General features: G+C 36.0%; 1 protein-coding gene across 6 annotated transcripts in view; it reads left to right on the top strand.

The window, feature by feature from the left end:
- Nucleotides 1-19,897, top strand: part of LOC127425544 (heat shock factor protein 1-like) — a 34,158-nt gene extending 14,261 nt beyond the window's left edge. The window contains exons 5-15 of one of the 6 annotated variants that reach the window (XR_007894633.1): nt 3,241-3,316; nt 4,064-4,125; nt 4,418-4,505; nt 4,632-4,765; nt 5,077-5,310; nt 8,470-8,547; nt 9,800-9,905; nt 10,342-10,378; nt 10,469-10,516; nt 16,066-16,132; nt 18,141-18,222. Coding sequence is in view for 3 of the 6 variants with exons in the window: in XM_051671655.1 (XP_051527615.1) it covers nt 3,241-3,316; nt 4,064-4,125; nt 4,418-4,505; nt 4,632-4,765; nt 5,077-5,310; nt 8,470-8,547; nt 9,797-9,905; nt 10,469-10,516; nt 16,066-16,132; nt 18,141-18,304 (1,060 nt within the window). In the remaining 3 variants the exon portion in view is untranslated. Of the gene's footprint in view, nt 1-3,240; nt 3,317-4,063; nt 4,126-4,417; nt 4,506-4,631; nt 4,766-5,076; nt 5,311-8,469; nt 8,548-9,796; nt 9,906-10,341; nt 10,379-10,468; nt 10,517-16,065; nt 16,133-18,140 lie in introns of all 6 variants that reach the window. The other 5 variants (XR_007894632.1, XR_007894634.1, XM_051671656.1 and 2 more) reach the window with 5 other exon arrangements.
- Nucleotides 19,898-24,470: the final 4,573 nt, after the last annotated feature.

Genomic DNA, 24,470 nt, shown 5'->3' with positions numbered 1-24,470 from the left:
AATTGTAGTGAGAAGAATATCATCTCAGATTGCTATTCTGAGATGCGGGTTGGCGCTGTTTTGGCAGCAGGAGGGGGACCTTCACAATATTAGGCAGGTGGTTTTAATGTTGTGGCTGATCGGTGTATGTCTCAGTTCGCTAGCGGACTGTGGGCTTATTCTGCTGCAGTGAGGTCATCATTAACCTACAGACATGACTGACAGTTGTTGAGTTATATATATATATATATATATATATATATATATATATATATATATATATATATATAGATAGAGAGAGAGAGAGAGGATCTAAAACAATTTAGTATGAAAAATACACTAAAAAAGAAGGAATCAGAAAGGGGGCAAATACTTTTTCACATAACTGTAGGGCTGGGTATTGATACAGATTTCCAGATTCTGATTTCTATTGGATGTCGATTTGTATGAGTATATTTTGGTTACAATGTCCATAAAAATCTCTTAGCTAATGCTGTTAACTTTCTAGGTACAATTCTAAAATATTTATTTTAAAATTATATATTCAGTAGTGTTTCATCATATTGGTCACATTTTAGCTTTTGAAATTTCTTCAAATTCAGTGTATTCCATCAGTAATGTTTTTTAAATTGCATATATTGCATATTTTTGTTTTTGTTACAAATTTATAGTTTACATGTATAATTTGTGCTATTTAAATTGATATGGAGAACAGGCTGCTACACTTCTTTACCACTATACTACTCAAACACCGGAGAGTTAAAATCTAAACGTTTACCAGTTAGTGGCTAATCACAGACATTTGTACTTGCACAGCATGAAAGTTTGTCGCATATGTAAGTGATTTAATCACTTTGAAGAGGGTTGCCGCATAGAGTTAAAGATCGTTCTTGGGATTTAAGAATCAATATAGAGATTGTTCAAGTGAAGATCGTGATGCCAAGGAAAATCAATATTTTTACCCAGTCCTAGCCACAATGGTGTAGACTAATTTTTGATTCAACTCTGAGTGCGGCTAGCTCGTGCAAAACTCGCCACTATGTTGCTAGAGTGTTGTGGGCGGTTGCCAGGACGTTGCTGTGTGGTTGCTACGGTGTTCTGAGTGTTTTTAGTGTGTTGCTCACTGGTCCAAGTAGAGGTAGACCGATATATCGGATTTACCGATTAATCGCTGCCGATAGTTGCTTTTTGGAACAATCGGTTATCGGCAAAAATCTATGACAATAGTTGCAGATCGTTTTTTCATCATGTAGTCATTTCAAAATAAGAGTACCCAGTGTGTTTCAGGCTTGTTTATTCTTAAAAGTCCCGTGTTATGTACCAAATCTTCATTTTTTTTCTGTTTATTTTTGGAATTTTGGTTGGAAAAAAAAAAACATCTGGAATTTAATTCATTTTGGATTCTTTGTCTTTGCCCGCCATAATAAAGAAAGAATACAAATTTTAGATTTAAGAATTAAGATTACATTCTATAAATCAATTTGAAAAATTATCGTCCGATTAATCTGTTATCAGCCTTTCCCACCACCTTACTTAATGTATCTGCAAAATCCACTATCAGTCGACCTCTAGGTCGAAGTATATGATATTCTGGTCTCTAGAAATGACTCTGGTGCCTCCGTCAATGTAAGTCTATGGGTTGTTTCGCTACATTTGACAAAATCTATAGGGAAAATTTGGACTGATGTAACTGTTTGGTTTTGTACAGATGCTTTGTGTCTCATTGCTTTTGTGTTATGTAGGTTGAAATCAATATCAGTTGAAAGTGTAATTAAGAGGTGAAAGTAGTTAATCTCTAGTCTTTGTGTGTCTACGAATCATCGATGACTTGTTAATGCTTGACCTTTTTAACCAGTTAGTCATCGGTCAAAAACGGACAGTCTCTCAGCTGCTCTGAGATTGTGTGGAGGCATTTCATCCATTGCCAAAACACACACACAGTCACTTTTAAAGCTGGACGGGGCTCTAGTGTTTGTGAAGGGTCAGCTGGTACATACAGGCACAGTATTGTTGCTTTGAGTATTTCTGTAACTGCTGATCTCCTGGGATTTTCACACACAAGTCTCTAGAATTTACTCAGAATGGTGCCAAAACAAAAAACATCCAGTGAGCAGCAGTTCTGTGGATGGAAACATCTTGTTGATGAGAGAGATCAACAGAGAATAGCCAGACTGGTTTGAACTGACAAAGTCTGCGGTAACTCGGATAACCGCTCTGTACATTTGTGGTGTCTGTGGTGATGCGGGTTGGCGCTGTTTTGGCTTCACGAGGGGGACCTACACAATATTAGGCATTTTTAATGACTTACAATATAGTTTTTGATGAAAACCCTTGTGACCGGGTCAACATTGACCTACGAATGCAAAAGGTGTATGCAGATTCTGAATGCAAAAGAGGGTTAAGAAGAACATGCACACACCTGCCCCTATAAACCCTCACCCCATCTGCTAAAGGGGTGAAAGCGGGGGGCAAGTCTCATGGCCAGAGGAGGGGACTCTTCAAGAGACTCTTCCTGCACGCTGCTGTTTTACAGTTGCACTGCTGGGTTATAATGCCGTCGAGTCATCTCATAACCTACATGAGTACAGATAAAGAGTACAGTCCACAGGGAGTCTTTGAAACTCTGATGAAAGTGTGACTTCAACTGTGTTTGATGTCAGTCACAGTCTACATCTCACAATGCTCAAATCCACGGCTGTGTCTGCTATTGCAATGCAAACGAGCAGAATTTCCTGTAACAACACTTCATGTTGTTCTTAGCATCACACCTAACGGTGGTAAAATTATCGTAACGCACGCTGTTAAGTTGCTTACTGCTTTTTATTGAATGGCTTCAACAGTAATTCAACAAAAAATATTATACCGATTTTAATAAATGATGTATAAGTTATTTAATTAAATTGATAGATTTACGTTTTTAAGATAGATTTTTGTTTAAATTTGTAATTTTAATTTATGCAATGAAATAGGTGTATTATATATTAATTGTTTATATTTAATCCATATTTACAATATAAATATATTAGTTTGTCCAGTCAAATTTTAGAGCCAGAACTATCCATTTTGTAATTATTATTTACAGTGTAAGTTTGATAAATACCACACAGTTTTATGGGTGGAATAAACCTTATTTATTCTTGTTTCGAAATTCCAAAGCATATCTTTCAAGATTTCAGTCCTCAAACTGACACTTCCAAGAAGAACTCATCATTGCATTAAGCTTTATATTGTATCTTGTCTTTCTCTGTCTTTTTCTCGCAGTGAAAATGAAGCTCTCTGGAGCGAAGTGGCCACACTGAGACAGAAACACGCCCAACAGCAGAAAGTCGTCAATAAGGTAAAATCTCCTCCCTCCTTTTATTGTCCAAAATAAAGCAGCTTTGACCTTTCATTACAAAGTACTTGAATCTTTTTCCTTTGCAGTTCAGTAATTTGTTTGAAAGGTTCATTCGATCGACCCACACATATATAAACCATATCAGTTTAAAATCTAAATAAAGTGGCTCTCGCATACCATTTTACTTCTATGTGATTTTTGAGTGAGATACTGTATGCAACAACAAAAAATATTTGGTCTCTCTATGGCATGTGGTTGGAGGGGAGGTGTTGATAATAAGAGGGCTTGGTAATGTCAGCCATAAATGGAAACTCGTTTCAAATATGGAGCAAGATATTACATTTTGATGAAACATTACAAAGACAATTTTTTTAAAATTTACATATATATTTATATATACATATACACATACTGTGTGTGTGTATATATATATGTGTGTGTGTGTGTGTGTGTGTATATATATATATATATATATATATATATATATATATATATATATATATATATATATATAGTATATATATATATATATATATATATATATATATATTAGTATATATATTAGTATATCATTAACCAGGAATGTGTATTAAGTAAATGGTGTCAATTTAGATTTTTTTTCTACATGGTATTATAGTTTATTATGAGTGTGTAAACACTGTTTATGTACCATTTGAATATTTTCCCTTTTAAAATAGCAACAGAAAAATGCATGAAAATTTGAATAAAGCATCTTTGTTTCCACAGCTAATTCAGTTCCTGATCACACTGGCACGGTCCAACAGAGTCCTCGCAGTGAAACGAAAGATGCAAGTCAACTTTAAACTAATTCAAACTGATCTAAATTTATATCTATCTGTCACTGTCTCACTATTCAGCTGTAGATGAAATGTGAAACCTTGCAAACTTTGTTTTACATCTCTTGCTCCTTTATCTTGCCTTCTATTTTTGTTTTGTGTTTTTGTTTATTTTTTTTGGTCTGGTTTTGTTTGTTTTGGTCTGATTTTTGTTTGATTTGGTTGTGTTTGTTTTTGTATTTTTGTTTGGTTTGGTCTGATTTTTGTGGAGTTTTTTTGGTATTTTTGTTTGGTTTTTCCACAGGCCCCTGATGTTGAATGACGGCAGTTCCACCCACTCCATGCCCAAATACTCACGACAGTACTCACTGGAGTCCTCCCCTGCTATATCTGTGAGTACTGCCCCCTCAAACTGTAAACTGAATTTACCAATGAAAATTTAAATTATTTGTAATTCTGTAACTATTTGTGTCTGCATATGTGGTGTTGCTAATGTTGATGTGTTTTTACTTTGGCAGCCCTCCACCACAGCTTTCACTGGAACGGGTGTCTTCACCTCGGAGTCGCCTGTCAAGACAGGGCCAATAATCTCTGACATCACCGAACTGGCACAGACTAACCCCGTGGCCACTGAGGAGTGGATTGAGGACAGGCATGTTTTGAAGCATTTTGGAGTCAATGTTTCATGCACCAAAAACATAAAAAAAAATTCTCTCACTGTTACTTAAAATTAAACTGGCCCTGATTGCTACTGTATTTCAAGAAACGTTCTTTATGATTAGCTAACCTCATTATAGTCTGCCTGCATAGTAAATCACACTCTTTATTTCAGATGAATAAATATGTTTTCCTTTATATGGCCTCCTTGAACATTTACAATTACATAAAGAAAATGTATCAGATTCTTGTAAGTATTAATGATTTTGAAGATGTTTAGATTTGTATATTTTTTTTATATCACAGAACAAGCCCATTGGTCCACATCAAGGAGGAGCCGTCTAGCCCCGCCCACAGCCCTGAGGTGGAGGAGGTGTGTCCTGTTGACGTGGAAGTCGAGTCGGTGTCAAGCATACCTGCAGACACGCCCCTTTCCCCCACAACCTTCATCAACTCCATCCTTCAGGAGAACGAGCGCGTCACTGCCCCGACACCACCCCCCATCGAAAAGAAGTGTTTGAGCGTCGCCTGCTTGGACAAGTGAGTTTAATTCTTACACAGATTTGGTAACTATAAATTTGCCCACATCTGGGTAGGATTGCACCAGCTGTGCATAAGGTCTCACATAAGTTGGGATGTAAAGTTCACACTAAGGGCTTAATAACTGCTAGTTAGTTTGTAAGTCAGTGCTTAATTTGGTTGCACCATCTTTTCTTAAGGCAAGACTTAACTAGTAGGTCGTAAGCTCACCGTAAAGTAATGCGTAGTCACGTAATATGACGTAACAGCCTTCAGATTTGTACACAGAACTGTTAAAAAGCCGTGAACTTCAATTTGATCTTGTTACAGTTGATGTTCAAACCTTGTTTGCTCACGTAACTGTCAGCTGTAATAAATTATATCCCCATTAAAAAGTAGATTTGATAAATAGTATATTTGCCCTGTGTAAATAACAATATATAGGAACTGTATCTAAAATAAACAAGGTGTGATAAATACTAATACAACAGGCTGGAAAAATAGACATTTATTCATTTTAATATCCTATATATATTTAGAATTTGTTGAAACTTGACACTGGGCGACGCACCCTAAAAACTGCACCGCTTGAATGGTTTCATGCTGAAGAGACACTTAAAAGTATGTTTTGTTCTCTCTCTCGTAAATGTAAACATCATACTGTATGTCAAATGGATTGAAGCCTGTGATGCAAAACATGAGCTCATTGATGTCATAAAATATCAGTCTGCTTGTTTATTCCAACCGTGACTCCTGGTCGCAGTCTTCCATAAATATTTAGTTTATACGTAGGGTTGCGTTTTACCAAAGTTTAATGGTGCAATGCTCAAATATTTAGTAGTGCGTAAATTAGGCTAAGTTGTAACTTGCGTATAGCTGGTGCAACTGGCCCCTGCTGCTCTGCTCACCACAGACTTTCTGTACCCAGTTTAATAACTAATCCTAAAACCCCTTCAACTAATTTTTACTGTGTGGATCCTTATTTTGGCTGTTTTCACACTAGCCTCCATTGTTCAGTTCCACCCTCTTCGTACGCCATGCCTGTTCGGGTCTCTTTCCGCATTTAAATGAGGTGCGCATTATATGATTTGTGCCAAAACTGTTGCAGTCAGAGACACATTTAAGAAATCATAAAAGATTTTTTATAGGACAAAAACGCTGGTCTTGTATTGCTTGAACCATGCTCACCAATGGCAGATTATTTGCCTTTGCAATTAATGTTAGGCCACGTGCACGCTAATCCGTTTTAGTTTGAAATTTGACGTTTTCAGTTTCTAACGTCATCATGTTCCAAAGTAACCGATTGTGGAGTGAGGAAAATGCCGCTTCTGTGTGGATGTTTTCAAACAAAGCTGAATTAGTGTGGACGTGACCTTAAAAGGGCCACATAAAATGCTGTCTATTTAACACGTTAATTCAGTGCAATTATTTATATTAAAAATAATTTGTTAAAAAAAATTAACGCAATTGACAAATCATTTTAATAAAAAATATTCAGGAAATAACAATATTTAAATTAATAAATGTCACTTTTGTTTACATTTGGAGTATATGTTTATACATTTATAATGTATTTTTATTAAATATATTAAATTTGTATATTTATTTTTTTTATATCTCCAGTATATATTTATTTTGTTGTGTAATTTGTAAAAAAATAGATAAAGCAATTCAATTTTTAAGGAATCTTCCAACTATCGGAGCGATGTTTTTATGAGTGTCGGTCAGCGGGGGGCAGTAAGCGCAACTCACAGCTGTACAGAAAAAAGAAAAATTTTTTATATTGCCTAATCAATGATGGACTTGTCTGCAAATGTACTGTAATGCATTTTAATTATCTAAATTAATATATATACACATATATACAGTATATGTCTTTATAATTATTTAAATATAATGACTAGCACAATCGTAAACAAACAAAAAACAGTTGCAGTGCACAATCTGGCTTTAAACTCCTAAGTGCGGTATGCTTGTTATAATGCTTTCATGTGAAAATGCAGTTTGTGAAGAGTCGAAACGGATCTGAGGGGTGGAATCAAACTCTGCTTGGTCCAAAAATCGAACCCCAAAATCATGCAGAAGCATTGCAACTCTTAAAAGGAAAGTTCACAAAGAATGAAAAATCTGTCATAATTTACTCACCCTCATTTCATTCCAAATACACGTGGGTTCAGTGTGTTTTTAAGGCTAAAGCTGACAAGTTCTCGTGTGAACGTGAGCCACTGTGGACGAGCTGCTTATATGTACGCTCAATGTAGGTCAAGATTTTAAAAAATATCTTACATTTCAGCTTGTTTCTCCCCAAAACATTGTATGCCTTCAGAAGGCTTGGAATATGATGCATGAGGTTTTTTTTTTTTTTTTTTCACTATTAAAATATGACTTTTCATGGTACTTTTGTGTGCTTTTTTTAAGCTTTTAAGGAAAGGATATAAAAAGACAGACTGATATGTTCGTTAAATTATCACCTGTGGTGTTCTGCATAAGAAAGACATTTATATTGGTTTTGGAACGACATGAGGGTGACAGAATTTTCATTTTTGTGAAATGATTCCTTTAACTGTTGAGCTGGACTTATTTGTGGCATTTGGCTTCTTGCTTTAGTCTGGCAGGCTGGCGTAGCTACTAATACTAATGTTTTTTTCAGATATTCATGCGAGCCAGTACATTATTTTATGTGTTAATGCATCTCATTGGCCATATGAATTTGGGAGTCCTTAGTTTATATGTAGTTAAAGTTTAGGCCAATGTGTACTTTACCCTTTTAAAATGGTAAGAAGTTAATTCAAAATGCCAAAATTACACTTCCAATGGTTGAGCTTCAATTGGATTCGTTTGAAGTCTTGATTAAATTAGATAAGGGATCATTTGGAAATGATCCCTCTCACAAGAATCTCCTTAAAGGGACACCTTAGACGTTTGTCCAAGAAGATAATAGAGTTTCATTGAGGAAATGTTTTTAATAGTGTAGTTTTACAGTCCTAGCCAACACGTATAACCACTCAGAACATCTGGACTTCATTTCAGAATGATTCAAGGCTTGGTCGTGACTCGATCTCTAATGGCTGTAGTTCCCTCTCCAGCAAATTTCTGCCCCTGTTTGTGTGGCCATGGCCTGTTGATGTGTATAGCACCCCCTGCTTTCTCCAGTTCCATGTTGTGCTTCTGTCTTTTCAGTTATCCTCAGATGTCTGAGATCTCTCGCCTTTTCTCCAGCTTCTCCACCTCGTCACTCCACCTCAGGCCTCAGTCCGGGTCAGCATTTCAATCGGTCGAGCCGTCCCCAGAACGCCTGACGCTGTGCTTGATTAACCGCGCTTAGTTTGCGTTAACAAGTACACTGATTTAAAAAACAAAACTTTATTTGGGACAAAATTGTTTGGTGTGGTGGAAATGATGTTACTGTCGTAATTTAAAAAATAAAAAAATGTATTTTCGCAAAAAAAGTGTATTTCGCTCTTTGTTTAGATGATCATAGTTTTAAATTAGTATTTTTTTAGTATTGAAAGTCTGGATCTGGGACAAGGCTAAAGCACTCAAATCTGTACATAAAAGGCATGCCAGAAATAAATGATGAAATGATGGCCTGGTAAAAAGTTTCCAATGTAGTTTTAATGAGACGTTCATATTTCAATAAGAAAAAAAGGTGACTAAAATTCAACCTTTAAAGTGCCCGAAGTTGAAGAAACATCCATATATGATTAAATAATTAAAGGCCCAAAGCAATGAGGGTTTTTGACTAGATGAACAATCTCAATTAGGATGATGGCATTAAACTTGAACATATTACTCTGAATATACATTCAAATCAACTAAAATAATAAGAATATACAATTTATAATCAAAATGTATTTCTAAATAAGCTCTGTTAAATAGAAACACGTTTTATTATTACCTCAACTTGTTTTCTTGTGCGAGCAAACAATGTGACATTATAAACAGCGTTGCGTTATGTTTCAGTACATTGCAAATTGTTGGAAAAAGTAGCTTGTTACTACTATAGCACTATTTCGAGAACTGCCAACCTACTGTCACGCTACTGAAAAATATAGTTAGGTAAGTAGCGTCTTTATTTTTAGTTAGTTACTCCCCAACATTGTTAAAAACATAAAAGCATGATCGCAGAACTTTCTCTCGATTTTGATTGGTGTAGAGTGTGATATGGCATATAAATGGAGACGCATGTGTTATCCTCCCATTCAAACCCCCAAATAGCCAATCATCCTTTGAGCCCATTCCCCTTCTACCTCTGATTGGATACTAATGTGATGAGGTCATCAGCCCCGCTTCCCTCTATGACATCATCATCACAGTTTTGACCTTTCTGGGGACCGCCCTTTCTCCCGTTCACATTGGAGTGTTCAATTGCTTTCTGATTATTGCTGAAATGAATTTGATGATTTTTCACTGCTTTTTTAAACAATAGATCTTAAACGAGAGTGAAATTGTGTGATTTATGTGGAATATGTGAGATATGATTTTCTTTCTTTCCTCTTATTTTAAGCAGGGCGGAACTGGCAGATCATTTAGAGACGATCGACTACGGACTCGACAACCTTCAACAAATCCTGAATGCTCAGTCTATTAACTTCGACACCTCATCCCTTTTTGACGTAAATATCAATTTAGTTTATTATTGTGTCTTATAAAATTATAATAGGTCTATTTAATATTATTTTGAGATGCAATTTACTGATAGAGTATGCATTAGCAATGCTAATATCTTGGGTTTGATTTCCAGGAACACATACTGATAAAGTGTATACCTTAAGTTGCTTTGGATATAGTGTCCGTCATATACACACATATATAAATGGACGTGTTTTTGCGTTCAGATAAAGCTAGATGAAGCATAACGTAATGGAACAGAATGCTGAACACGGGGGCTTCAAGACACATTTCTAAATGCCCAGGCTTGTCGCCAGCTATCCACAAATAAGATATTAATAAGACATAAGATGTTTTAGCTGACATGTTACATTTGCAAAAAAATAAAAATAAATGGAAGAAAGTCACCCAACAGGCATAATGTCGTAATTACTATTTCAGATCTTTCGAGAAAAGAACTTCCCAGGAGGCAATCAAGGCCAGATATACAAAGCAGATAAGATGAAAACCATAAAATATCAATGTTTTCTCAATAATGATCTTTAACGGAGATTGCTGTGTTTTACAGATTTTTACATCATCTTCTGCCGATGTGGATCTAGACAGTCTGGCTAGTGTAAGTTTCATCTTCGTGTATTTCTTTTTTTAAATAATTTTCTTCCATTTGTAATTTTGTTTGTATAAAATGACAGAGAGTCATGTCAGTGTCATTTAGAAAGCAGAAATGTTTTTGGTTCAATACAAGTTCAGCTCAATCGACAGCATTTGTGGCATAATATTGATTACCACAATAAATATTTTTGACTAGTCCCTCCTTTAACCTCCTGAGATCTGAGCAGGACTGCTGTGTGCATTTTCCATTTCCCTTTTTGATTTGTAACTAGCAGCACCTAAGAAACATGCAGAACAACAAAATGTTTTAGCCCAAATAGTTTCCCTAAAACATTGATGTCCACATATGTGAACAGCGGGACTAAGTTGTGAAATTTTTAAATAATACCAAGCTATAGAAAGTGTTTTTTTATTTTTTTATCAAATTGTTATTTATGTTTCCAGGAGTGACGGTTATTCATGTTTTTAAGATGTTACAGACATTACATCAGAAATTAGCATAAATAAGAATTAAAAGTAATGGCCAGCATCATCCAATCACGTTAAAATACAATTTTGCATAAAAAATTCTGAATCTATGCACTGATTATCATTGTCCCATGTCTGCCAAACATGTTGAGTGATCCAAACATCATCTGCAGCCTGACACTGAACTTTTGACAGGATGTTAGGAGTGAAAGCACTTGGCTGCATAGGAAAGCTATAGGATGCTCCCTTGCTCCCTAATTAGGGAATGACTTAACCTCCAGTGTGCTGTCTGTCTGCACTGGTCTCAGAACAGTTTGAAATGCATCTTATTTTCATCCTAACTCCATATAAAGAATCTGAAAGCAACATTTTTGGATGAACCCTTAGTGTGATAATGCCCAGTGAATAAAGGATATTTGAAGTTAAATGAGCCTGTAGTCCACATATGTGGTCATTGTGTTTAACAGCGTGCCATTTTGCGATAAATCGATGACATTTTTAAAATGGCATATCGGATGAAACTAGAGACTGTAATCTTTTGACTCAGACAGGTTTCAATGTAAAAACTTAATTAGGTTTCTTACCAGATGTAGTTTTGTTGGCATTTCTCCCAGAGACAAACTCCGCTGTGATTGGCACCATGTTGTTTTGTGACATGAGTCCGTGCATTGAAATAATGACAGCCTAGAATCTCCTGAACTAAGATCAGTCAGTTTAAATTAAATTATGCTTAACCTATAGCGAAGCCAAAATGTAATGTCCACGCATGTGCACACGGGGTCTCGGGGTATAAAAAAAATAAAAATTTATATATTGAGGCGCCTACAATGAAAGTGAATGGGGCAGTTTTTCCTGCACTGCTATTCAGCAGCGGCGCTCCGCCGACACTGAATTTCCAGTGCCACGGCAAAAAAAGAAACTCAAGTTGTGGGCTTGCAGTCTGAATTGATTGTGACAATATAAAATTAGCCCATGCTGCGAAATAACGCAAAAACAACATGTCTTTCTATTGCATTGTTTAGGGCTGATCAAAATCAAATCAAAGTCAAGATATGACCTTGTGTGAATATTAAACCACAAAGAGCTGTGAGGTGATGTAATCAAACAGTCTGGACGCGATGCTCATGCACAGCTCGCACACGTGAGGCGGTTCTGTGCTCGCTCCGAATTTCATCTCGTGTACAGAATAACAGATGTGTTGTGTTGGTTTCAGTTTGGTAACGTGTGCTGACAGTATTATATGTACAGTGCTCTAAATTTACTATATAAATCTTAAACGACCCTATGACACCAGGTGGACGGAAGAGGAGTGAGATCATCTCGAAGGTTTAACCAGATCTCATAGCAATGCCACGTACAAGTTTACTAAATTATTAGAGAAATATTACTTTGCTATAATAATAATAATAATAATAATATTAATATAGTTATTATTAGTTATTATAATACAATTGTAGTCCTAATATAATTCTATAATTTCTTAATATAGTAATAATAACCATTATTATTATTATCAGGTCCTGAAATTCTGCATGTGATTGCGGGTTTTGTGCACAAATGTAATCAATCCTGCATGTTCCACATAATGCGGGAATTTCCACACTATTTTATTCATTTTAACATGTAGCTGAAAACTGGTAAACCAATCCATGCAGATGAACAAATCAACAATCTTGGCTTTGTATCAAACTGTAATTCCACAATCTGCACAAATAAATCATCTCCTCTGCATCTCTCTCTACATTGTACAGCTTTCAGCTGCTCATTAAACACTTGTTGAGTTCAGTGTGAGCGTGCATAGTGAGGACGCGCATATTTACTGAAATAAGATGTTACAGATCTATAAACCTGTTAATTTGACATGCGAATGTCGTTATACTGCGTCTACAGCGAGTGATGCATTAAAACTATCACTCTTGTTTATAATCAACAAAGCTGTCAACACTGGATGTGCGCAATGTTGGAGCAATCTAATTTTCATACCGTGGTGCTCCATCATAAAAAATACAGCACCAAGAAAAGCAGACATAGCCAAAAAAAATTATTAAATTGCCTTGTGTGCAACCAGAACTACTCCACTTAAGGGTGAAAAGAAACACTTAAACAGCTACATTTCCTCTCCAGAGAGCCGTTTTAATAAATATGTATTATACATAATAATGATATATTAATACTATTATATTAATAATATACATAAAATGAATATGAGTATTGACTTGTACACTTAAAGTGATAATTCACTCAAAAAGAAAAATTCTGTCATCACTTACTCACCTTTGTGTTGTTGCAAACCTGTATGACTTTCTTTCTTCTGTGGAACTTAAAAGGAGAAGTTAAGGAGAATGTTAGTTTCACTTTTATTGAATGGAAAGTAAGATGCAGGTACAGTGAATGGTGACTGAGACGTACTGCGTAACATCTCCTTTTGTTTTACGAAAGAGGCAAATTCATACAGACTTGAGGGTGTATAATGACAGAAATGTTTGGGTGAACTGCCCTTTAACTACCTGTTGAAGTATTTGTTTATGGTATCTGTCAAGAACAACAACATAAATGTAAGTCAACACATGACTGCATCACGTCTTGCAGGGAAACTTTTGACTGGCCATAGTCAATGTAGACTGTATACTTAAGAGAATCATTCTATCTGAATAAAACTAGAGGTAAGCAGCCTCCTATGATATTTATGTGAGATTGCAGTTAAATGTAAGATGTTTCAATATTACAAATGTTATTTCCCTACCACCCAAAGTGCATAAACCCCCTCAAGTGATTTTATTACACTAAAATCATGTAGAACAGATTTTATCGCACTAAATCATTTTCACACGTATTATGTTTACGTCTTGTGACTATACTCTTGAAAAAGTGTGTGAATTTCAAAGTTTATGGACTGGCCCCATTCACGTCCATTGTAAGTGCTTAACTGTGATTTTTTTTTTGTTGTTTTTTTTTTTACATTTATGCATTTGGCAGACACTTTTATCCAAAGCGACTTACGAGTTGAAAGTTTCCTGTGGTAATCAACATTATGCTACAAATGCTGTTGATTCAGCTTAATTTCCTTTATTTACTCAATTTTTTCCAACAGTCATGCTGACCTAGTCTGATATAAACAAACTCTGTTCTCATAGTTCACTGCTTAGCCACAAAGGAGTACAGAATTTATGGAATTAATAGAATGTAAAGATTTTAAACAAACTTTTCTGATCTGTTCACTAGAAAAATGTTTGTCATGTTGTCAAAATAAAGTATTCAGATACATAGAAGTAAAACTATTATATACTAAGGAGAAGTGTTGGAGACATGGCTTTCCCTCATACACACACACACACACACACACACACACACACACACACACACACATATATATATAATATATAATTTTGTTCTCTCTCTCTCTCTCTGCATGCCTTCCTCTCTCATAACCAAAGATATTCTAAGTTGAACTTTGAGCATACTAGCTTAAGTCATCAGTCATACTGTGTAATTGATGGTTAATGTTCTTAGCGGCTAATGCAAAGGTTGCAGGTTCAGTCCAATAAAGAGGGTGAATGAACAGTCTTTAAAGTCACAGTCCCTCTCTATAACTTCTATGGCCTTTCAGAGGGTTCCAAGATGATTAATGTTCTCTTAAGGCCCCGATATACTTCCAGAGAAGTTCTTCTTCATTCTAAGTTTGAAACAGCCAAACAACGGTACACTGTTTGCAAACATTCAGACACCCTCCACACCGCTGTGGGAGACGTTTAGGAGTAATTTTTTTCCCCCAATTTGGAATGCCCAATATCCAATGCGCTCCAAGTCCTCGTGGTGGCGTAGTGACTCGCCTCAATCCGGGTGACGGAGGACGAATCTCAGTTGCCTCCACGTCTGAGACCGTCAATCTGCGCATCTTATCATGTGGCTTGTTGAGTACCGTGGAGACATAGCGCTTGTGAAGGCTTCACGCTATTCTCCGCGGCATCCACGAACAACTCGCCACGCACCCCACCGAGAGTGAACCACATTATAGTGACCACGAGGAGGTTACCCCATGTGACTCTAACCTCCCTAGCAACCGGGCCAATTTGGTTGCTTAGGAGACCTGGCTGGAGTCACTCAGCACACCCTGGATTCGAACTCACGACTCCAGAGGTGGTAGTCATCTTTAATCTCTGAGCTACCCAGGCCCCCTAGAAGTACATTTAAATATGAGGCCGCTCAGTAAAACCTTAACTATTGTGACATTAAAATGTGTAATCAATAACTTTATGCCTCATTCTATGAAGTGAATTCACACTAGATCAATAAAAAGCTGTTTTAACCACTCGATGATGATTTGAAGTAATATATGTGAGCAGTAGATAATGTGTAATTTGTCTTGTTTACATTCTGAATTCATGATGATAATGCGCTAACACGCTGTATGCAGCCATAATATGCACCGATTACACTGTTATTGTAATTTATGATGACACTGATACTACTGCAAAGATGAGTGTATAAAAGGGTGTTAATGTGCAGAATACAGACAAAAGAATGATAACCGGCATATCTTAATTTAGGCAGATGTGTGAATGGCGTTCAGCTGCAGATGGCACGAGTGAATGGGAACTTGAGAGTATTTGAGTATAAGTGATTCCTTTTGTAGACAAATTAAACAAATGACCATGTTCTTAGAAAATGTCTCTACGTGAACAATCGTACAGATGTAGCCAATTTTGCACCAGCTCACAAATAACTCTTCACGCCAGTGTGTTCATGTTGACTAATCACACATATCGATGTCGTGGACCAATGGCAGCAAGGTGTTTAGCAGCCAGTTAGAAGTTTTCTTAAAAGTTCACCCCGGTGAGCTGTTACGAATCACCTAATCAAACACAAAATCACCATCTTTTTGATCAGATTTCGTTCTAAATCACATCATACCCATTCATTTTTTTATTTCGTATGAAGTATTTCGGGGCCTTTAGTCTTATCAATGTTATTTTAGTCATTTTAGAAGTGGTTAACAAGTCATCTGCATATTGCTTCTCTTAATTTAATGAATGTACATTTAGATTTATTCATTTTATGAATCAAGTTTCTCTGGTCTCATTATAGATCCAGGACCTACTGTCACCTGAACCAGTGAAAGACACAGAATCTGCTGTTGATACCAGAAATTCAGGTATTTAGGCTGCTTATAAAGTTCAATTTTGTGTTGACACGCAAGAAAACATTTGTCTATTGATATTTTGCAGTCAGTAGTAGTTTGCCAGTATTAATTTATCACTGGCTTATGTTGATGTATATATATATGAGGTATATCTGGCCAGTACTGATATTTGCCACTTACCTTAGTTTTTCATCTGATCTCACCTTATTTTATCTGGTTTGCTTTGGAGTTATGTTTTAAAAATGAGGGACAAAAGATATTTTATTGTTCCGACAATAAATAATTCCCATTTAACGTGGATTGGATCTGTTGAACACATGACAGGCCAAAAGTTTAATAGAGCCACAATGAGCGATAAATATAAGCTAGAAAAGATGAAAAACATGATAACATGACAATTAATATGGGAAAAAATACTATTGTGCACTTCTGTTTTTGCAGTTCTAAATAAAAAGAGCATTATAACTTCATATTATGCATCTGATGTGAATTTTGGAAATTCTGTTTACTTTGATAGGTTTATCTTTATTAATGCACATAAAAAAAAAATATTATAAACGTTATACAGTGCGATACGTGCAGTATACATAGTTAAATATACACAGATGAGCCAAAATGTTATGACCACTCACAGGTGAAACGAATAACATTGATGATATCCTAACAAGGCCACATGTCAACATCTGGGTACATTCGATATTAAGCAAAAAATCAGTTCTCGTAGTCAACATGTTGAATGCGGTAGAAATGCGCAGGAGTAAAGACCTGAGTGACTTTGACAAGGGCCGCATTGTTATTGCCAGATGACTAGGTCAGAGCATCTCTGAAACGACAAGGCTTGTGGGATGCTCCCGGTCAGCAGTGGTGAGTACCTACCGACAGTGGTCCGAGGAGGGACAATCCACAAACCAGCGACAGGGTGTTGGTCGCCCAAGGCTAGTCGATGCGCGAGGGCAACGAAGGCTATCCCATCTGGTGCAAACTGACAGAAGGTCTACTGTGGCACGTCACATAAATTTTTAATGATGGTTACATCACACAGTGCATTGCACCCTGCTGGGTATGGGGCTGCATAGCCTTAGACCGGTCAGAGTGCCCATGATGACCCCTGTCCGCCATCAAAAGTGCCTAAAATGGGCAAGTGAGCATCGGAGCTGGACCTTGGACCAGTGAAAGAAGGTCGCCTGGTCCGATGAGTCACGTTTTCTTTTATATCTCGTGGACAGCCGTGTACGTGTGCGCTGTTTACCTGGGGATGTGATGGCACCAGGATGCACTGTGGGAAGACGACAAGCCGGTGGAGGGAGTGTGATGCTCTGGGCAATATTCTGCTGGGAAACCCTGGGTCCGGCCATTCATGTGGACATCAAGTTGACACGTGACACCTACCTAAATGTTGTTGCAGACCAGGTACACCCCTTCATGGCAATGGTATTCCCTGATGACAGTGGCCTCTTTCAGCAGGATAATACACTCTGCCACACTGCACACATTGTTTCGGGAATGGTTTGAGGAACATAAAGATTTCAAGGTGTTGCCCTGGCCTCCAAATTCCCCAGATCTCAGTCCGATTGAGCATCTGTGGGATGTGCTGGACCAACAAGTCCGATCCACAGCGGCTCCATCTCGCAGCTTACAGGACTTGAAAGATCTACTTCTAATATCTTGGTGCCAGATACTACAGGACACCTTCAGGGGTTTTGTAGAGTCCATGCCTCGGCGGGTCAGTGCTGTTTTGGTGGCATGCAGAGGACCAACAACATATTAGGCAGGTGGTCATTATGTTTTGACTCATCAGTGTAAATAAACCAACAGTTTTTCATATTATGAAAAATTAGTGATTTTAGTCACTAATTTGGTCAATAATTGGCCAATAAATATACATTGGTGCATCCTTAAACAAATGGCAGATTATAACATGATGTTTGAAAATGGGGATTATTTTGCAGTTTAATTTGGTGATGCTAAAGGTGCAAAAATAACTTTACCTTTAAGTAAAATCAGTGTCAATGTTTTTCAGGCAAGCAGCTGGTCCAGTACACAGCTCAGCCAGTGATTCTACCCGACCCCATCACCACTGAGACCACCGGAGCAGAACTGCCCACTCTTCTGGAGCTGGAGGATGACTCTTATTTTGGGCCAGAACTAGCGGATGACCCGACCATCTCCCTTCTTAACTTCTAGTCCCCTGTACCCGAAGACCCCAAACTATCTTAGAGAGAGCAACTTTTATAAAGGGATTTATGTCTCTGTGGGGTTTTAAAAATTGTATTCCGTGCATTTTATTTTTTTTTGGTCATTTATTTAACATGTCAGGGCTAGCCATGTTAAGAATATTCTGGTATTTCCCTTCTCTTTTAGTCTGGGGGGAAAAAATACGATCTTTTAAGTCTCTAAAAGCAATAGTGAAATTCAGTATTCCTTTAAATTCTCTCATAGAATCGCTGCATCAAAATAAGGTTTCATTTGTTGCAGAGTTTCTAGTTTCTTTGTTATTCAAGCAGTATGATAACTCCAAAACTAAATGTAGACAACATTTAACTGATGAAAAAAAAAAGAAAAAAAGAAAAAAAAATACCATGTTCTGTGTGTTGGAATGGATGATATCTCCATGTTAAGGTGTTCTCTTGCAGGTCTTCAATGCGAAACTTTAAAAACCTTGTTGATTCAAGTCTGGCTTGTGGTACGAACAGTCTTGAGTTTTAGCTTCTGGTTTGGTTGAAAATTCATGATTTTATCCAATACTTTACATTTTGACGACCGGGTGTCATCCCGCCGACCTCGCCAAGTTTTGAATTTCCAGGAGACTTTTTTTGCAGTATATTTTGGAATGGAAAGCTGGTTGTATTGCCTCATGGATAGTAAGGTTAAAGCAGAATAAAATGTATATAAATATAGAGAAATGACACTCAATTCTGGATTGATCCATTTAGCTACAATTTATTCCCACACCTAACCTGTAAAACAAAGTCGGTCTCATCGGACTGCCGTGAAACACAAACATAACATACACAGACATAACAAATCAACATTATAAACCTGTCTAGCATCACACCCACTGTCTTCAAAGCCATAGCTGTTACTCATGTATTGTCTGATGTTGGTTAGTCATGATGGGTTTGCATTGACAATGCTAGTTAGGGGTTCACATGTAGTCTCAGAAATGATTTTAATTAAATGTCTTGCACTAAAATAAGTCATCCTCTCTTGCTTTTTATTAAGCAGTACAGCCAAAAGAGGTAATAGCTGAAAATAGGAGACTTAAGACATGTTTTTGAATATATAAACTGTTTGGGGTCTATATAAATAATGCATTCGTTCAGATGAAACAAATTCGCATTTGACTGAATTACACAAGTGGTGTAATGTTTAACGACTATTCGCATATTTTGCATTGATAACCGGAATATCTGATTAAATCTGATTTGAAGACTGAAATAATTCAAGTCCTAACCAAATTTGACAACACATTGCTTTATCTTATTTTTCTTAAAAATTGGATATTGAAATACCAAATTGAAATGTGCGTGCGTGAGTGTGAGAATTGTACACATGCTTGGCCTATTGGTCAAGACAATTTATTTTTGAATGATCACTGAGGTAGAGGAACTGGGAGAGCATTGTCAGTTGTTTATGATTCTGATCATTTTCAGTCACATTTTAGTCATTGGATGACTGTCATAACCAGAGAGACATTAATAATAGACATAATTTTATTACACATGTGAACAACACTTTGTGTATTGGTATGTTTCAAATAAAATGTTTTTGAAAGTAGTTTGAACTTCATTTTGAGACACTTGCAATCCACCAGTCGATTCTGATTTTATTCCCTTGCAATAAACTAGCTACCATGCTCCAAATACCATCTTAAGCACCTTGAACTAGTTTGGCCTTTTGAGAAATTTGGAATGACTTGAAATTTTATTGAATTTTCACAGTACGAATAATGTCATAAAATGAACACTTGAATTTGATGTTCAAAATAGATGTTCAATTTAATGTAAAGATTATTTTCAAATGACATTTAGCAATATACAATTTGTAAAGAATATTGCTCAAACATCTAGGCGAGAAAATACAGTAGTGACATTATGGGGAATAAACATCCATTGAACTCACACAATGTGTTTACTTTGTAAATGTTTAATAGTTTAATAGATAATTTGTCATTTAAACTTAATTATTCAAAAGTTAATTTAAATGTTTGTTTTGTCTTGGTCTTACCAATGAATAAAATAATTACAGGGCACTTTTATAAACAGGTGAAATAAAAAGTTCACTTAAAGTATCCTCTGAATGTTTAAATAGTCAAAAATAAAACAAACAGACACACAAACGAGAGCTAAAGTCTAGTGGACGGGTTCATGGTTCCTCTGCCAGGTGGACTGGTCCGTACACTGAAATCTGTAGCGCAGAAACCTCACTCGTGGCTTCATGTGGAAGTCAGCAGGTATCTTCCAGTTCCACATTTTCTGCACCTTTCAAAACGTGCAGAGATCAGTTCATTGAGGTCAGCAGATCAAATTAGTCATAAATTAAAAAATGTACCAAACATTTGGATAAAAATTTAACTCACTGGGCCTCTATAATAATATAGGAGGAGAACTAATTTCTGTTTAAATCATTAGTTCAACCATTTTTGCCACAATGTATGTAATAATAGTTTTAAAAATGTACACTGAAATCCGTTCTACTCCTCTTAAGCAAATTGTCACAACAAATTGACATTTTCTATTACGAATGTTTTAAGCAGATTTTTTATTTTTTTTAATTACTTAGAATATAAGTTATAATGGATTTACAAATGATTTACACAGCAATTTTTTTTGCAACAACAATTTACGTAATAATGGTTTTATAAACAAAGTACACCGAAATTCGGTCTCCGCGTTACGAAAATCGCTAAGACAAATTGTGACAGTTTACGTAATGGTTTTACGAACAATTTACACACATTTTTTATCCTTGTGTTATGCAAATCCTTGCTTCAAATTGTTGCAACAATTGAAATAATAATTTTATGAACAATTACATAGAAATTTGTTCTCCTTGTTCCGTTAGACAAGGAGAACGAATTTCTATGTAATAGTTGGTAAAATTATTATTATATCAATTGTTGCAACAATTTGAAGCAAGGATTTGTGTAACATGAGGATAATACATTTCTGTGTAAATCGTTGGTAAAACCATTACGTAAACTGTCACAACAGTTTGTCAGCAATTTTTGTAATGTGGAGAACGAATTTCAGTGTACATTGTTTATAAAACCATTAAGTAGATTGTTGCAACAATTTGCATGAACATGAACACATTTTTGCTAAAACTATTATTATGCAATGTGTTGCAACAATGGTAGTGTCAATTTCCGTGAGATAAGGACAAATTTCAATGTAACAGTTCGTAAAATTATTTCAATTTGAAGCAAAAATTTGTGTAAAACAAGAACAAATTTCTGTTTAAATTGTTTGTAAAACTATTATTACATAATTTGAAGCAAGGATTTGTGTAACATGAGGATAATACATTTCGGTGTACATTGTTTATAAAACCATTACATAGATTGTTGCAACAATTTGTAGTGTCAATTTCCGTGCGACAAGGAGAGTGAATTTCTATATAATTGTTCATCAAATTATTATTTCAATTGTTGCAACAATTTTAAGCAAGGATTTGCAACACAATAACAAATTTCAGTATAAATTGTTCGTAAAACCATTACGTAAACTGTCACAACAATCTGTGGCAGCAATTTTCGTAACGTGGAGAATGAATTTCAGTGTACATTGTTTATAAAACCATTACATAGATTGTTGCAACAATTTGCATGAACAGGAAGAACAAATTTCTGCTAAAACTATTATTACACAAGTTGTTGCAACAGTTTGTAGTGTGAATTTCCGTGAGATAAGGAGAAGGAATTTCAATGTAACAGTTCGTAAAATTATTTAAATTTGAAGCAAAAAATGTAAAACAAGAACAAATTTCTGTTTAAATTGTTTGTAAAACTATTATTACGTAAATTGTTGCAACAATTTGTAGTTTCAATTTCCGTGTGACAAGGAGAGTGAATTTCTATATAATTGTTCATCAAATTATTATTTCAATTGTTGCAACAATTTTAAGCAAGGATTTGCAACACAATAACAAATTTCAGTATAAATTGTTCGTAAAACCATTACGTAAACTGTCACAACAATCTATGGCAGCAATATTCGTAACGTGGAGAACGAATTTCTGTATAAATTGTTTGTAAAACTGTTATTAGGTAAATTGTTGCAACAATTTGTAGTCAAATTGACATGAAAAATTGTTGCAACAATTTACGTAATAATAGTTTTATAAACAATGTACACCAAAATTTGTTCTCCATGTTATGAATATTGCTACAACAGATTGTTGTGACAGTTTACATAATGGTTTTACGAACAAGTTCTACAGAAATGTGTTATCCTCGTGCTTCAAATCATTGCAACAATGGAAGTACTGATAGTTACACAAACAATTTACACAAATTCGTTCTCCTTGTCTCATGGATACTGACTACAAATTGTTGCAATTTATGTAATAATAGTTTCACAAACAATATAAACAGAAATATGTTCTTGTTTTACGCATATTGTTGCAACAATTTATGTAACAATGGTTTTATAAACAGTGTACACAGAAATTCGTTCTCATGTTACAAAAATTGCTACGACAAATTGTTGCAACAATTTAAACAGAAATTAAGTGTTTTATGCAAATGTTTGATTTAAATTGTTGCAACAATTTACGTAATAATGGCTTAATAAACGATATACATACATATATTGAAGTAATAATGGTACATACGATTTACACAAATTTGTTCTTCTGTTCCGCAAATTGTTACTTTAAATTGATGCAACAATTTAAGTAAATATTGGTTTTAAAAACGATCTCCACAGAAATTTGTTCTCAAGATACGCAAATTGTTGCAACAATTACAGTAACAATGGTTTTACACACAATGCACACAGATATTTGTTCATCTCATGTTACGCAAATTGTGGCAACAATTTAAGCAGTAATGGTTTTAAGAATGATTTACACAGAAATTAATTCACTGGATGTTCTGTGAAAGACTAATTGTACAAAGTGATGGAGGCGAATTTAATTTCTGAAGTGGCCAATATGGTACATATTTCAAATGGTTTGGGGCCGTGTGTTTCTCCTTGCTGAACGTGTGAACTGAATTGATATTTCAGCATGAATGGGTAGACATTTAGAGAATTTCACACCCACCTTCAGGACCCTGACCAGATGTGTGGTACTGTTCACCTGCTGATACTGGACAGAACAAGCAAAACAGAGAAAGAGAAGAGCTGTTGAGCACCTGTTCATCTGCACAGGACACAGCTTGACATGCCAGTAGTAATGTTTATCTCTACATTAAACTATTATATATGTTATATAATATTCTTTAATTTTTATTATTTTCATGTATTTTTTTTTAATTAAATTTATGGACAATATTTTTCCTTGACCTTGGGGAAAACTCAAGGTCAGGGTACAATGGAGGACAAACAAAAAATCAGATATACACCAATCAACCACAACATTAAAACCACCTGCCTAATTTTGTGCAGGTCCCCCTCATGCCGCCAAAACAGCACCAACCCGCATCTCGGAATAGCATTCTGAGATGATATTCTTCTCACCACAATTGTACAGAGGAGTTATCTGAGTTACCGTAGACTTTGTCAGTTTGAACCAGTCTGGCCATTCTCTGTTGACCTCTCTCATCAACAAGGCGTTTCCATCCACAGAACTGCCGCTCACTGGATGTTTTTTGTTTTTGGCACCATTCTGAGTAAATTCTAGAGACTGTTGTGCGTGAAAATCCCAGGAGATCAGCAGTTACAGAAATACTCAAACCAGCCCGTCAGGCACCAACAATCATGCCATGGTCTAAATCATTGAGATCACATTTTTACCCCATTCTGATGGTTGATGTGAACATTAACTGAAGCTCCTGACCCGTATCTGCATGATTTTATGCACTGCACTGCTGGCACGATTGACTGATTAGATAACCGCATGGATGATTGTTGGTGCCAGATGGGCTGGTTTGAGTATTTCTGTAACTGTTGATCTCCTGGGATTTTCACACACAACAGTCTCTAGAGTTTCCTCAGAATGGTGCCAAAAACAAAAAACATCCAGTGAGCGGCAGTTCTGTGGATGGAAACGCCTTGTTGATGAGAGAGGTCAATAGAGAATGGCCAGACTGGTTTGAACTGACAAAGTCTACGGTAACTCAGATATCCACTCTGTACAATTGTGGTGAGAAGAATATCATCTCAGAATGCTATTCTGAGATGCAGGT

This window comes from Myxocyprinus asiaticus, chromosome 34 (genome assembly GCF_019703515.2).
Source record: "Myxocyprinus asiaticus isolate MX2 ecotype Aquarium Trade chromosome 34, UBuf_Myxa_2, whole genome shotgun sequence".
Lineage (NCBI taxonomy): Eukaryota > Metazoa > Chordata > Actinopteri > Cypriniformes > Catostomidae > Myxocyprinus > Myxocyprinus asiaticus.
This window is presented reverse-complemented; position numbering and strand designations above follow the sequence as displayed.